The sequence below is a fragment of the Dunckerocampus dactyliophorus genome, chromosome 13, assembly GCF_027744805.1.
Source record: "Dunckerocampus dactyliophorus isolate RoL2022-P2 chromosome 13, RoL_Ddac_1.1, whole genome shotgun sequence".
Classification (NCBI taxonomy): domain Eukaryota; kingdom Metazoa; phylum Chordata; class Actinopteri; order Syngnathiformes; family Syngnathidae; genus Dunckerocampus; species Dunckerocampus dactyliophorus.
The window spans coordinates 4839304-4853704 of record NC_072831.1 but is presented as its reverse complement, the minus strand read 5'-3'; the positions used below and the strand labels follow the sequence as shown (position 1 = coordinate 4853704).

At 43.3% G+C, this 14401-nt stretch overlaps 1 protein-coding gene across 1 annotated transcript in view; it reads right to left on the bottom strand.

Moving 5' to 3' along the window:
- LOC129192310 (sodium/potassium/calcium exchanger 3-like) overlaps positions 1–14401 on the bottom strand; it is a 95601-nt gene that overhangs the window by 6363 nt on the left and 74837 nt on the right. Inside the window, exons 11-16 of the mRNA XM_054796199.1 lie at positions 11293–11453; positions 9352–9586; positions 5683–5849; positions 5344–5458; positions 2820–2932; positions 373–438 (exon numbers count right to left, since the gene is read on the bottom strand). Of these exons, the coding sequence (XP_054652174.1) occupies positions 373–438; positions 2820–2932; positions 5344–5458; positions 5683–5849; positions 9352–9586; positions 11293–11453 (857 nt within the window). The remainder of the gene's footprint in view (positions 1–372; positions 439–2819; positions 2933–5343; positions 5459–5682; positions 5850–9351; positions 9587–11292; positions 11454–14401) is intronic.

Sequence of the window (14401 nt, the reverse complement as noted above, 5' to 3'; positions counted from 1 at the left end):
AAACATGACTCCACCTTCCTTTTGGTGGGAAAAAAAAGCTTGTGATCAATCCAGCAAAGCATGAACAGCCAATTGGTTGCAGAGGGAGATGAGGGGGAAAGGTAACAGTGCCATCTAGCGGCCAACTGATGCCAAGACGCACATCATGGCTTTGACAAGCCAACACAGGCCTGACTTTTCTCTCCTGATGATCAAGCATGTTGGACACAAACATGTTTTTGGAGTCGGACACATTATGTGTTGTGTACATAGTTATTAAATACTACATTGTGTGTTGTGTATACAGTTATTAAATACTACATTGTGTGTTGTGTACATAGTTATTAAATACTACATTGTGTGTTGTGTATACAGTTATTAAATACTACTCACCGTCAGAAACACAGAAGCCAACAGGAGCCCGACAGAAAAAATCAGCCCTTTGCTGTTTAATTTGATCTGCAAGAAAGGAAATTGCACTTGAATTATGACCAGCAGGAAGAAAATTAGGAATCCCACAGTACAAACTTTTTGGGAGCTTTCTACAACGTGTGCAGTAAAGACGAGCCAAAAATATTCCCTTATTGCAAAAAAAAAAAAAAAACCCTGTAATGGTGTTCCAAATACTGAAAAATACTTTCCAGAAAAGAAAAAGAGTGAGAAAATGAATGTAATTGAGTCATTTGCAGTACAGTCTTGTTTGGTGCTGAGATCACTCAACCACATGGATTTTGGAGTGTGCATTTGTTTTTGCTTTATCACACCAGCTTATACGAGTCTTTCCCTTTGTAAATCTTTTTAATCCGCATTTTGTCCTTGAATACAGACCATTAGTCAAAAAATATGCACATTTAAACAAATTTCATGTATTCCCGGCCTAAAATACGGTAAGCCTTTTCAAGCATAAAAATGGCTAAATGCAGGAAAACACAAATATAAGGCATTCAGAAGGTGCATTCAAAGACATAATATGTAGTATTCTACACTGGCTGTGGTGTATTACAGCAATCTGTCGGTGCTCGATTATACATGTCTGTTACTGTATTCACTACTGCTACCACTAGAGCGCGTTCTAGGGGACAGTATGTAACGGACCCCTCCCGCAGCCTCGTCTCAGAATGTATTTATGTGCCTGTATGAGCATAATAGAACCCCGCAGTAGTTTAGTAGTTTAGCCGGCTAAATATAAAGCCACAAGACTGGTGACTCGGTGTCCCTAATGTTATGTTGATGAGACAATAGCCTCAGAAACCTCAGAACGCCGTCCAGAAAATAACAAGAAACTCATCCAACCTGTGAGTCTATGTTATGTCTTATTTATGTCTAATATGTCATATTTTCTTTTATTATGTCTACTATATTGGGTAATACGAGTGCCAAGGTGAACATCGGGGTGTTATATCAGGTCTGGAGGGCTATAATCCAGTTGCCTCATCATGGTTAATGGGTTCCAGACCCGACTGAGAAAAGTACATTTCCGCGAAGTAGGATTCAATATTAATAAATGGAATATTTTTGCAGCATAGAAAACCTGTTTATGACCTTCTAAAAACATTTTTTTACATTATTAGAGCCCTTTAGACATGAAATAACACACCTATACTAACCTATAGTAGACATTAAAAGCAATAATAAGACATAATATCTCACCGTTAGCATTGGGAAAGTTTATTTTTGTAGTAGTATCTCCAATGTAATGTGGGTCCATTGCAAGGCATTAAAAAAAAAAGATCATCCATCCTCACTATGCCAGTCTAACATGCATCTGCCGTACATAGGCATGGCATGCACTCCTACTGCTAGCTTTGTTTGCATCACATTGCGCACCGCTTGTGCGCAGGCTACGGCATCATTGAAGTGACACAAGTGACGGCCACCGCTTTAAACATAGCAATACTGTATAGCGAGCTAACTTAGCCTCCAATTTATTCATCCTAAATATAAGAATGGGTTTGCAACTGAGTGAGGAAGGACAAAATAACCGGGCAAAAACGTACCACTTCCACACGGAATATTGGGCAAAAATTAACTTATCACGGTTGGGGCTGGAAGCAATGAACCGCCATAAACGAGGGACTACTGTATAAGGCGTTCAGAAGACCTTGATCGCCGGAACAACAGGCTTTTATTCCAACAACAGGCACAATAAATCCCTAACAAGCTCAAACCCAACTCTGTCTGCTAGCACATTTACAGCAACACACACGAGCATGAGTCTTATTTGTGTCTTAAATGTCTTACTTTCTGTCATTATGTCTATTATATTGGGTAATAGGAGTGTGAAGGTGTTATGTCATGTCCAGAGGGTTCTAATAAGAGTATTCACAAGGTCGTGAACAGGTTTTCTTTGCTCTAACTGTGAAAGTATTCTATTTATAAATAAGGAATCCTACCTTGCGGGAATTCACTTATCACGGTCGGGTCTGGAACCAATTAACCGCAATAAAGGAGGGAATAGTGTATTTGTCGCATGGTAGACAAGTGGTTAGCTCAACAGCCTCACAGTCTGGAGACGTGGGTTTGAATCTCAGTGTGGAGTTCACATGTTCTTCCCCGTGCTTTGGTGGGTGTTCTCCAGGTTCTCCGGTTTGCATGCATGTTGTCGTGGTCTGCACGTCCCATTCGTGCTTCATTTTGACCGGTTCCTGTTTTCTGTCTGGCGTTTCCTGTCTTCTGCTGCATTTGACTGGGGCGGGTGGACGCAATCGTCAACTGACATCATTCATAAACTCTGCGTTCACACCAGGAAGACGCCAGATTATTCCTCATTCCTCAGGAACACGAACTGATGTGAACTCGGCACCCTCATACATTCAAATTTCACGTCATATGCTGCTTACATCAGAGCCGTAGTTAATAGCAAGCGTCTTCAGGGCCCAGGGGAGGCCGAGGCCCACCAAGATGTCAAACACATTACTGCCGATGGAGTTTGACACCGCCATGTCACCCATTCCTGCACAGACCAACAGAGAGGAAGGTGTAGAGCAGCAGAGAAAGACAGGAAATGGAGGGTAAGGACGGTGTGGACAGCTGGGACTGGCTGACATGGAGGTGAGTCAACAGAAGATGATGTTGGTGACCGATGTCCCCGACAAAGAACAAATGGAGGACACTACAAAGTGAAACGGGGTGAAGTGCGAGGGGGTGCATCTCTTTGCACGCCCAGACAGACAGAACTGTTTCAATATTTGATGAGAGGAGAGAGAAAAAGCACGGATGAAAGGATCCCCGTTGAGCTTGTCTTCTCCACTTTTCACTAAAGAGGAACAAAGATGGCCGACATTCACCACGTTTCCATGCACACAATTAGGGATGTCCCGATCCACATTCTTTGCCAGTCTTTTAGTTTTTTTTTTATAATCTTTTCCTTTTTTTTTTAATAATAAGCTTTTGTTACAAACATGAATTTGTGGAATTGAGTATGGTTATGAAAATAGGTCTTCAAATCATTCAAAATAATGCAACCAAGGTATTGCTGAATGTACTTTTTTATTACACAGCATGACCAACAATATTGTTTGGCTTTTGGAACAAACCTCGGTGAGTCAGGTTCCTAATCCAATAAAAGTCCAGCCAATAAAATTGCAAAAAATGGATGCGCAAAATACTTTTTAGGGTAGGACTAATTATTTGACATGGTTTGTGGTGTGATTTAGAATATATGACTTTTATTTATTTATTTTTTAACAAAAACAGTCTCTAGTATAAACAACTAGTGAGTAGAGCGGCACTTCCCGTGCAAGCTCCCCGCACCATGACACAGCAGTCCGGGCACAGTGAGGGGGAACTATCGCTCTACAGTAGCTACGGAGCCGAATGTCCAACGTCCAACGTGAAACTAACTTCACCACATGTCTGCATGGTGGTATAGCGTTTTCTTCTTCTTGCAGGGGCGGGAGTCAAGTGGCAACCAGGTGCATTACCTACCGCGTTGGAATGTCGCCCAGTCTTACGAACGTCATACGGCAACCGGATAGGTCTGATCAATATTTTCCAATCTTCAAAATACAGCGGATCAGCAACCGATCCCGATCTGATCTTCAGGATCGGGACATCCCTACACACAATATTCCCGTTATGGTTGATATTCTCTTGAGTGTTATTCGGGATATTACAAATATCGTTGGTACAGTGAAACCCGTTGATGTCGACTGGCTCACTCGCGTCAACATAACTGAAATCAAAACTGAAACTAGCTCGCACGTTCACTTGTGACGTTGTCCACAGACGTAAGGAGAATGCCTGATAATAAAGGATGTTTGTTCGTTGACATGGTTTCCTTCCTCTTGTGCATACAGTAATCCCTCGTTTACGGCGGTTCATTGGTTCCAGACCCAACTGTGATAAGTGAATTTCCACAAAGTAGGATTCCTTTTTTTATAAATAGTAGTTGCAGCATAGAAAACCTGTTTACACCCTTCTAAATATAGCTTTTTAACATTATTAGTGCTCTCTTGACATGAAATAACACCCCTATAGTCACCTCATATTACCCACTATAGTAGACATAATAAGAAAAAATAAGCCATTTATGCCATAAATGTGTTGCGGACGTGTGGAGGACAGGAAGCTGAGTTTGAGCTTGGCATGGTTTACGGCCGCAACAGTAGCCCCTGTTATTATGATTATTGCTGTTAGGAATGGACTATTTTCCACTCCCTTGTGGATAAGTGGTGCAACGTTATTGCACTTGTTCATAACACAGCGGAACATATTCCATTCCTAATATGTAATGATTATTATGTTATTATTGTTGTGCCACTCCGGCTTCCTCCCACATTCCAAAAGTATGCATGCTAGGTTAACCGGAGACTCTAAATTGTCCATAGGTGTGAATGTGAATGTGAGTATGAGTGGTTGTTTGTCTATACGTGCTTTGCGTGATTTTGGCGATTTGCTTCACCCCACCTCTCGCCCAAAGACAGCTGGGATAGGCTGCAGCATACCCGCAGCCCTAGTGAGGGCAAGCGGTATAGAAAATGGATGGATGTTCTTGTACCTGTTGAGATCTGCAATAAAAAGCCTGTTGTTGCGGCGATCACGTCTGATGATTGTTTGTCTCAAGGCACATATCATCACATCGTCTTTGAATGCATCTTTTGAATGCCTTACGTTTGTATTTTACTTCGTGTGACCTTTTTTTTGCTTGAAAATGCTACATTTAGACAAAAATGCGTAAAATAAGAAGGTATTCAACAACGAAACAGCATGATTTATTATTTTTTTTATTTTTGAAAAACCATGAATTAACTTATGACCGTCGGGTCGGAACCACGCTAAACCAGGGATTACTGCATATATTTTTATCGTTGGTTTATAGAGGAATATTGTGTGCATGTAAACGTGGTCGCTGTGTGGGACTACCTTGTCTTGCCACAATGAGGCTGGCCATGCAATCAGGGACGCTGGTGCCTGCTGCCAGGAAGGTGATGCCCATGATGACGTCTGGGATGCCGAGAGTGAAGCCAATCACCGTAACCTGAGGGACAAATGATGACTGTTTGTACGACTGACTGACATTTCATACCAACAAAGTCCCTTTTACACCTTTTATAATACGGGTAATGGGTGAGCTGGGGCCAGCTGCTTTGTGGTGCGGCACACCCTGGATTGGTTGTCAGTCAATCACAGGACACAAAGCAGTGTTTTTCCAGCCCCTCATTTTCTATTGCTGATCCCGTATCTGACTTTGAAAGCTCTCACCATCCACACCATGATGTAGGAGAAGGCAGCGATCCACAGGGTTGAGGAGACAAAGGACAGCATGAACCAGTTCTCCCAGCGAGGTGTGGAGCAGTTGGGCACGGTGAAGTAGAGCAGCAGACACAGCGGCCAGGCCAGCAGCCACTTCAGTTTGTTCAACGCACCGGCTGCAACACACACCGACATACGGGCTGTCCCTCAAGTCTGCACATACACCTTATATGGTTACCTTCCCAAGACCCCCTGTGGATGGCGAAAAAACACCAGGCAACCATGAAAAGCCCTAGAAATGCCCAATTTGGATACTTTAAACCAGGGGTCTTCCATTAAAACTAAGTAAGGTCCATTTATGAGATATCAACCGATACAGATACTGTATGTGTAACAGGACCGGACCGTATTATGTATTATTATTACTATGTATTACTATTTGTTATGTATTATTGCACTACAAATTTGCTGTGATCTGTTCCGTATTTATTGCTCTCATGTCTTTCCTTGGTTGTTTTATTTTGGGCTTATCTATCTACTTTTTATCTCCTGTCATGGAATGAACACCGCCGCCACGAGCCTTTCAAGCAGCTCTGTTTGTTTATTCAAGCACAGTTTCACGTGCCATGAGAGCGACGTCCTGCGTCGGTGTGATTCCCTGTCTACCCATTGATATCGAGGCGGAAGAGCCGGGGCTAAGATGCAAGTCAAGCGGCTAGCAAGGAAGTGGAGATTCAAGGCTTCGGTACCTTCTATTATTACGGGAAATGTGAATTCACTACAGATCAAGATCGACGAGCTGGCAAGAATGTCAGGACCTTCAGGGAGCGGAGCTTATTTGTGCTTCACAGCTAGTGTCCCAGATGCTAACGTGAAGCTAGCCGACTTCAAGGCAGTAATTTTTTTAATATCGGTTTTTATATCGGGAAAAAAAAACAACACCGATATCTATCGATATCACATTTTTATGTGATATTGGTTCGTCGATATTATCGGACATCCCTAATAATAACAACTGAATGTGAACAAAAAAGCTGCAACAGTACATTGTTTACCTTTGAGTGCAGAAGCACTCCACAACTCCAATATCCACACAATCCTTAGTGAAGACTTGCTTGCACGTTGCTGTGCTGTAAACTCATGTGCTGACTCATTGATTTTTCCTACTGGGCTCTACAGGTTCACCTATGAGACGCAGCGGTTTTGCACTAAATTCTGTAAAAATGAACATTTGTTGGTCCGTCCTTTCACTTTTAAATGTTGGCATTTCTCCATCAACTGTTCTTACTTGTGAGAAAGCCGTGGTTCGGCAAGTAAACTAAGGATTTCATTGGCTCATTGTGAGTGACGTCACGGCGTTGGCTGTCACGTTAACCGCAATAACGGAAGTAATTACGGCCCGCAAACTGCCGCTGCGATCGGTCGGCGAGCATGATTATATGCACTTTAATTGGTCACAGGTCCGTAAAGGGCCATCACTGGGTCCGCCATTTGGTGATGGCTGGTATAAAACTTACTGTTATGTGCAGAGTAGTTATATCCGAGGGAAGATTGTACTGTTGATTTGGATGAATATGCTTCCGCTGTTACTGGCTACATTAGCACATGTATAGAGACTGTTACCACCACCAAGTATTACAGAAAATACCCCAATTAAAAACCGTGGATGAACTGTGATGTAAGGGCTAAGCTACGTGCTCGTTCGACTGCATTTGTCATGGGCACCGCTGAGGACTACAAAAAGGCCAGATATGACCTGAGGAGGTCCATACGGGAGGCCAAAAGACAGTACAGACAGAAGCTGGAGGGCTACTATTCCACCTCAGACCCTCGGCGCATGTGGGCGGGGCTCCAGCACATCACAGACTATCGACAGCAGAGTAGCGTAGCCACGTCCAGCCAAACCACACTTCCAGATGAGCTGAATGAGTTCTATGCCCGCTTTGACACCCAAACTCCTGATGAGCAGAGAGGGTGGCTGAACCTGGGGAGCACACAGGACGCACCTCTCATGGTGACATCAGCTGATGTGCGCAGGGTTCTAAACAAAACAAACCCACGAAAAGCAGCAGGCCCAGACAACATCTCAGGACGTGCACTTCGGGTTTGCTCATCAGAGCTAGCTGATGTGCTTGCTGACATATTTAACCTGTCGCTTGCACAAGCATCTGTACCGACCTGCTTTAAGTCCACCACCATAGTGCCCGTACCCAAGAAGAGCAACGTGACCTGCTTGAATGACTATCGCCCTGTAGCACTCACTCCTATTGTTATGAAGTGCTTTGAAAGATTAGTCATGACCCACATCAAAAAGAGCATCCCGGCGGCAACTGTGGACCCTCTACAGTTTGCATATCGCCAGAACCGGTCCACGGATGATGCAGTCAACACTGCCATCCACACAGCCCTTTCTCACCTACAGGGCCAGGACACATATGTTAGAATGCTATTTATAGACTATAGCGCTGCTTTTAATACAGTCTGCCCCCACAAACTCACAAATAAGCTCCTCACACTTGACCTGTCTCCCTCCCTCTGTAACTGGGTGTTTAACTTTCTAACAGGCAGGCCCCAGTCAGTCAGAGTCCACAAACGCACATCCAGCTCAAGAATTGTGAGCACTGGGACCCCACAGGGGTGTGTGCTGAGTCCACTCCTCTACACGCTCTTCACCTACGATTGCGTGGCCTCCCAGAACAACACCAGCATCATTAAATTTGCGGATGACACTACAGTCATCGGCCTGATCACTGGTGGTGTTGAAACATCATACAGAAGAGAGGTGGCGGACCTCATAGCTTGGTGTCGTGATAACAATCTCCTTCTCAATACAGATAAGACTAAAGAGATGATCATCGACCCAAGAACAAGGGAAAAGGAGCCGCATAGACCCCTGTTTATTGATGAGACTGAGGTGGAGAGGGTGAAAACCTTCAAGTTCCTTGGCACACACATCAGCGAGGACCTCACCTGGTCTCACAACACCCAACAAATTATGAAGAAGTCCCAAAGGAGACTGTACTTCCTGAGAAGACTGAGGAAATTTGGCATGTCCACCACAATCCTGAGTTGCTTCTACAGATGCACTATGGAAAGTGTCCTTACCGCCTCCATCACTGTTTGGTACGGTAACTGTACAACACGTGATAGGAAGGCACTCCAGCGGGTGATCAAGACCTCACAGAACATTGTTGGGGCAGCCCTCCCCTCACTGCAAGACATTTATAAATCTAGAGTCCTACGCAGAACACACAACCTCATCAAGGACAGCACACATCCACAACACTCATTATTCACACTCATACCGTCAGGCAGACGCTACAGGAGTTTGAAGTCCAGGACCACAAGGCTGGCAAACAGCTTTTACCCACAGGCCATCAGGCTTCTCAACGAAGCACTCGCACACGCCGCACGCAACACACGCACACACTCATAGCACTTTATTTATTTATTTATATCTGTATTAATGTCTCTTCTGTTGTTGTTGCTTAATTTATTGGTATATATGTTTATGTGTTTATGTTTCTTATGTTCTTATTCTTTCTTGTGTTTCCTTTCTTTTCTTGGGAGAATGAACAGAATAAGATTTTCATTGCATGGTATAACTGCTGTTTTACCATGCACATGACAATAAAACTCTCTTGAATCTTGAATCTTGAATCCAATCCTTTCAGGTACCTGGACACTGGAAGGGCACAAACGGGCCTTCTCTATCCTCTTCTTCCTCCTCTTCATCGTTCTCATTGTTTTCGTTGTCTTCGTTCTCTGTCTCGTTGCCCGTCTCGTGGTCTCGCATGTTGATGCCTCTCTCTGCTCCAGACATCCCGTTTTCTGTGGTCCGCCTGTTGCCTCCTTTTACCGGTCCGTCTGAGTCTCCATTGGTCAAGGTCCGCGTGTTGATGAGACGCTGCCTCTGTAACACACACACACACACACACACACACACACACACACACACACACTCTGTTTTAAATGTTACAATGTGTGCGTGCAAATGCTGTAAGTTTGATGATGACTAAGTACTACTCAGTATAAACTAGCCTGGCACTGAGCACCTCGGTGTGTTTGTGGGTCCACATCGTGATTAGCAGCGCTCTGACAAGAACAAGGCGGCCTTTGTGAAGTCGCACTCAAACGCAACCTGCTAGCCGACCAACCATCCAAGAAATCGAATCAACATGAATTAAGATTACCATATTATTTTTTAACAGCATGTGATCTGCGTCCTTGTGGCATATTAGAGCAATCTAGCTGTGCTCTGTTGTATGTGTCTGTTATTGTATTTGCTACTGCTACCAGTAGAGGGTGTTGTATACTCACGTTGAATACGTGTGCAGCTCCACCTGTCTGTGTGTTTACTGCCTGTGCAGCATATTAGCAACCCACAGTACACATTAGACAGCTAAATATAGAGCCACAACAGTCCTGATTGGCTCAGGGAGAACCCACCCATTGTGTTCTGCATCCTGATTGGCTGTAGACAATTGTCAGTCAATCTCCTTTGTGCCGTGGCTAGCAAACTAGCTAACTGCGTGAGCTGCTTGCTGACCGCCCGTAAGCGGTTGTCTGTCTGGATGTGCCCTGCGATTGGCTGGCTACCAGTCCAGGGTGTATCCGCCTGTCGCCCAAAGTCAGCTGGGATAGGCTCCAGCATACCTCAATGAGGAGAAGCGGTATGGAAAATGGTTGGATGGATGATTTCTGTTTTTTTGAGTTATGATCTTAAAGTTTTGATCAGCTGATAAACAGCCTCTTTCACTTTAATGCTGTTTGCAATAAATTGCATTTTTGTCTCACTCCCATTTCTTCTTTTTGCATTTTGAAGCTCTACTTAGAACCTCCTTCAGATCCAACAGTGCAAAATGTGAATTCTTGCAATTTTTCATCTGGGTTTTAACATTTTCATCAGGAGTGTAAACACACACACACACACAGTGGCTTGTCTCGCTTATGTCGACAATCCGTCTACGTCGAGCAAGTCATTAGCAGTTGCTATCTGTATCTACAAAACATCCGCATCTTAGCTTCGCGTTGTAGGTCGATGTCGACATGCACGGCCGACCGCTTTTGTCGACATAAAATGTGAGAGCCCAACAGGGTCATTTCTATGGTCCGTTTATGTCGACATGTGTTGTAAACATCATCAACAGCAGCAGCAACCTAACTACTGTCTAGAGACTTCCTGTTCCGTGTCAAGTAAGTTTCAATATAAAAGCATGGCAGTACTATCCTGGATTCTACCACAGCAACTAACAAAATGCACACATTTCAGTTTTTACTTTTTAGATTGTCAGCTACCGGAAGACAGATTTGTGCATGTGCAAAAAAGCTTTATTGTCGTTGTAGTCAAGACATACGACCAAATTAGAACAGTCGTTCTGTTAGCTAAGAGTACAAAATATCATGAAAAGAATCTAACTAAAAAAGTGCACAAATGGATGAAAACCAGGTCAACAAACAAAAATCCGCCATTATCAGCCAGTGTCCTCATGTCTCCAGACAAAGTCACAAGTAAATGTGCAAGCAATGGCTAATTTGGATTTAGACGTCGAGCAGCCAGTCTGAGGGCTGCCAACATAAATTATATGATAAATCATTTCCCGATCGATAGTGTTTTACCTCAGTGATGAGCATTCGAGAGGCCATGGTAAGGCGGGTTCTCGGGGAGAAGTGGCTGGTGATCATAATTCTCATGCCGGCCTCTGAGAACGACAGCTGGTGGGGGTACGCTGAAAGCAACTCGTCAACCATCAGCACTGATGTCTTCCTGCGGTGGTTTGCTTTATGACACACACACACACACACACACACACACCATAAATGTGGTTACAGAGTGTAGTGTACACTTATGACCGCAACCACAAAGGAAACATCCAATTCTGTGTTCCTTATCAAACCTGCTGACTCCTAATAACACACACTGTATGGAATGAATGCGTGTATTGATGTCCATTATACCGACTGAAATTGGAAAAAAATCTGGAATTGGTCCCCGTTTGCAGCTATACCATCTTTTGTAGTGTGTCTGTGGGGAGGTTTTGTTCGTTTCTCCACAACGTTTGTGCGGTGAGATGTCGACCGAGAGGGCCTGCTGGCTCTGCAATTGCTAATCCCAAAGGTGTTTGATGGACTGACGTCAAGGCTTTCAGGATTTTGCGCACCAAATTCATCCAATCACGGGCATTGCTTTTTACACTTTGGCACAATCACACTGTTCCCACAAAGTTGTCGGTGACCAAAGTACCCCGATACTCAAGGTAACGAGGCTCTCCCGGTAAAACTCACTGGACACGAAGACAAAACAGTGCAAAAATGAGCATTCTTCATGCTGAATCTCCTCTCACCTTTGCTGCTTTCTTTTCAAATCTTGGTTTCCTATGAATGAAGTGTCGCTTTTTACGGCAGTCCACTGTTTAACTCATTCAATACCAAAGATGTATTTATACGTTTTTATGACGCCCCATCGCAAAGACATATTTATACATCTTTTACGTTTTTTTGCGCGAGAGTCAAAAAGAGGTGATGACGCAACTGCACACCAATGGATGTCACTTTTAGAGCATGAAGCCATAAAAACGACCACAAGGTGGCAGACGTGCATTTGATAAGAGCTCGGCATGGACCGTTTGCATGTGTTAACCTGCTCGACAGCAAGGAGGAAGTGAGAGAGCGTGGAGGAGTGTCGCGTGCAGAAGGTTACGCATCTTAGGGAAATTTTAACGCACGCACAAACACGCACACGCGTGCACACAGAGTTCAGTATTTGTAAATAAATTGTTATTTTGAAGTAAAATAAGCCATTTTTGTGTTGTTCATGTTGTGGTATAGTTGTATGGACATTTGATTTGACACAAAAGCAAACTTTTGTGTCAAAGTGAAAGTTATGCTTGAAACGTATCTTTTCACAAAAAGCTGTTTTTCTCCGTTTTGTAGTTGGGAACTGATATTTTCCTGAAACTTCCCTAAGTTCTACTGCTGATTACTAAAGAATGGAAAAAGGTACAAACAAACTTTTTTTTCTGATGAAAGACGGGAGTCTAATGTTTCTTTTGGCAGGTTCCATGTTTTTATAAACATAGAACACAATATTCTGTGTGCCTTGAAAGATCAGTCAAAATCATCAAAAATGGCCAGTAGTGGAGGGTTGTCTTTAGGAAAATGGCTGGGATTAAATGAGTTAAATGACTTTAAAATAAGCTTTTGCGAACCAATCACTTACCTGACATACTGCCTTTATGGGAAGCCAGATCCTGGATAGTCACATGTCACCACTTCTAAATGTTTCCAATACAGTCAAACCTCGGTTTTTGTATGCCCCAGTGTCGATGTGATTCATTTTTCTCAAAAATGTTTGTAAAAATGTTGCCTTGGTTTTTGGACAATATTGCACATACTGACTGCATCAAACTAGTTTCTTTGCCCTAGACCAGCGGTTCCCAAAGCTTTCACAGACATCTGATGGGAGTCATGTACAACATACTCCTGCACACTTAAAAACATAAACCACACAATGAAACATTATATATAATATATATATAATATATATTCTTAAATGTATTATACTATACAGTGGTGTGAAAAGTTGTTTGCCCCCTTCCTGATTTTTGTGCATGTTTGCCACACTTAAATGTTTCAGATCATCAGACAAATGTAAATATCAGTCAATGACAACACAACTGAACACAAAATGTAGTTTTTAAATGAAACGTTTTATTATTAAAGGAGAAAAAAAATCCAAGCCTACATGGCCCTGTGTGATAAAGTGATTGCTCCCTCTCAATCCCCCGTACCCCACTCCCCCCACCATTAAAACATTATTTAATTGATATTAATTGAGATCTCTTAGTCTGGAAACGGCTAGGAAATCATTTCTAAAGCTTTGGGACTCCAGCCAACCACAGTGAGAGCCATTATCCACGAATGGCCAAAACATGGAACAGTGGTGAACCTTCCCAGGAGTGGCCGGCCAACCAAAATGACCCCAAGAGCACAGCAACGACTCATCCAAGAAGTCACAAAAGACCCCACAACAACATCCAAACAACTGCAGGCCTCACTTGCCTCAGTTAAGGTCAGTGTTCATGACTCCACCATAAGAAAGACACTGGACAAAAACAGCCTGCATTGCAGAGTTCCAAGACCAAAACCAAAGGCCAAAGGCAAGAATCATCTTGATGATCCCCAAAACCTTTGGGAAAATATTTTTGTCTGATGAGACAAAAGTTGAAATTTTGGGAAGGTGTGTGGCCCATTACATCTGGTGTAAAAGTAACACAGTGTTTTAAAAAAAGGAAGACCATACCAACAGTAAAATATGGTGGTGGTAGTGTGATGGTCTGGGGCTGTTTGGCTGCTTCAGGACCTGGAAGACTTGCTGTGATAAATGGAACCAAGAATTCTGCTGAAGGACAATGTCCGGCCATTTGTTGGTGACCTCAAGCTGAAACCAACTTGGGTTCTGCAGCAGGACAATGATCCAAAACACACCAGCAAGTCCACCTCTGAATGGCTGAAGAAAAACAAAATGAAGCCTTTGGAGTGGCCTAGTCAAAGTCCTGACCTGAATCCTATTGAGATGCTGTGGCATGACCTTAAAAAGGTGTTCATGCTGGAAAACCCTCCAATGTGGCTGAATGACAACAATTCTGCAAAGATGAGTGGGCCAAAATTCCTCCACAGCGCTGTAAGAGACTCATTACAAGTTATCACAAACGCTTGATTGCAGTTG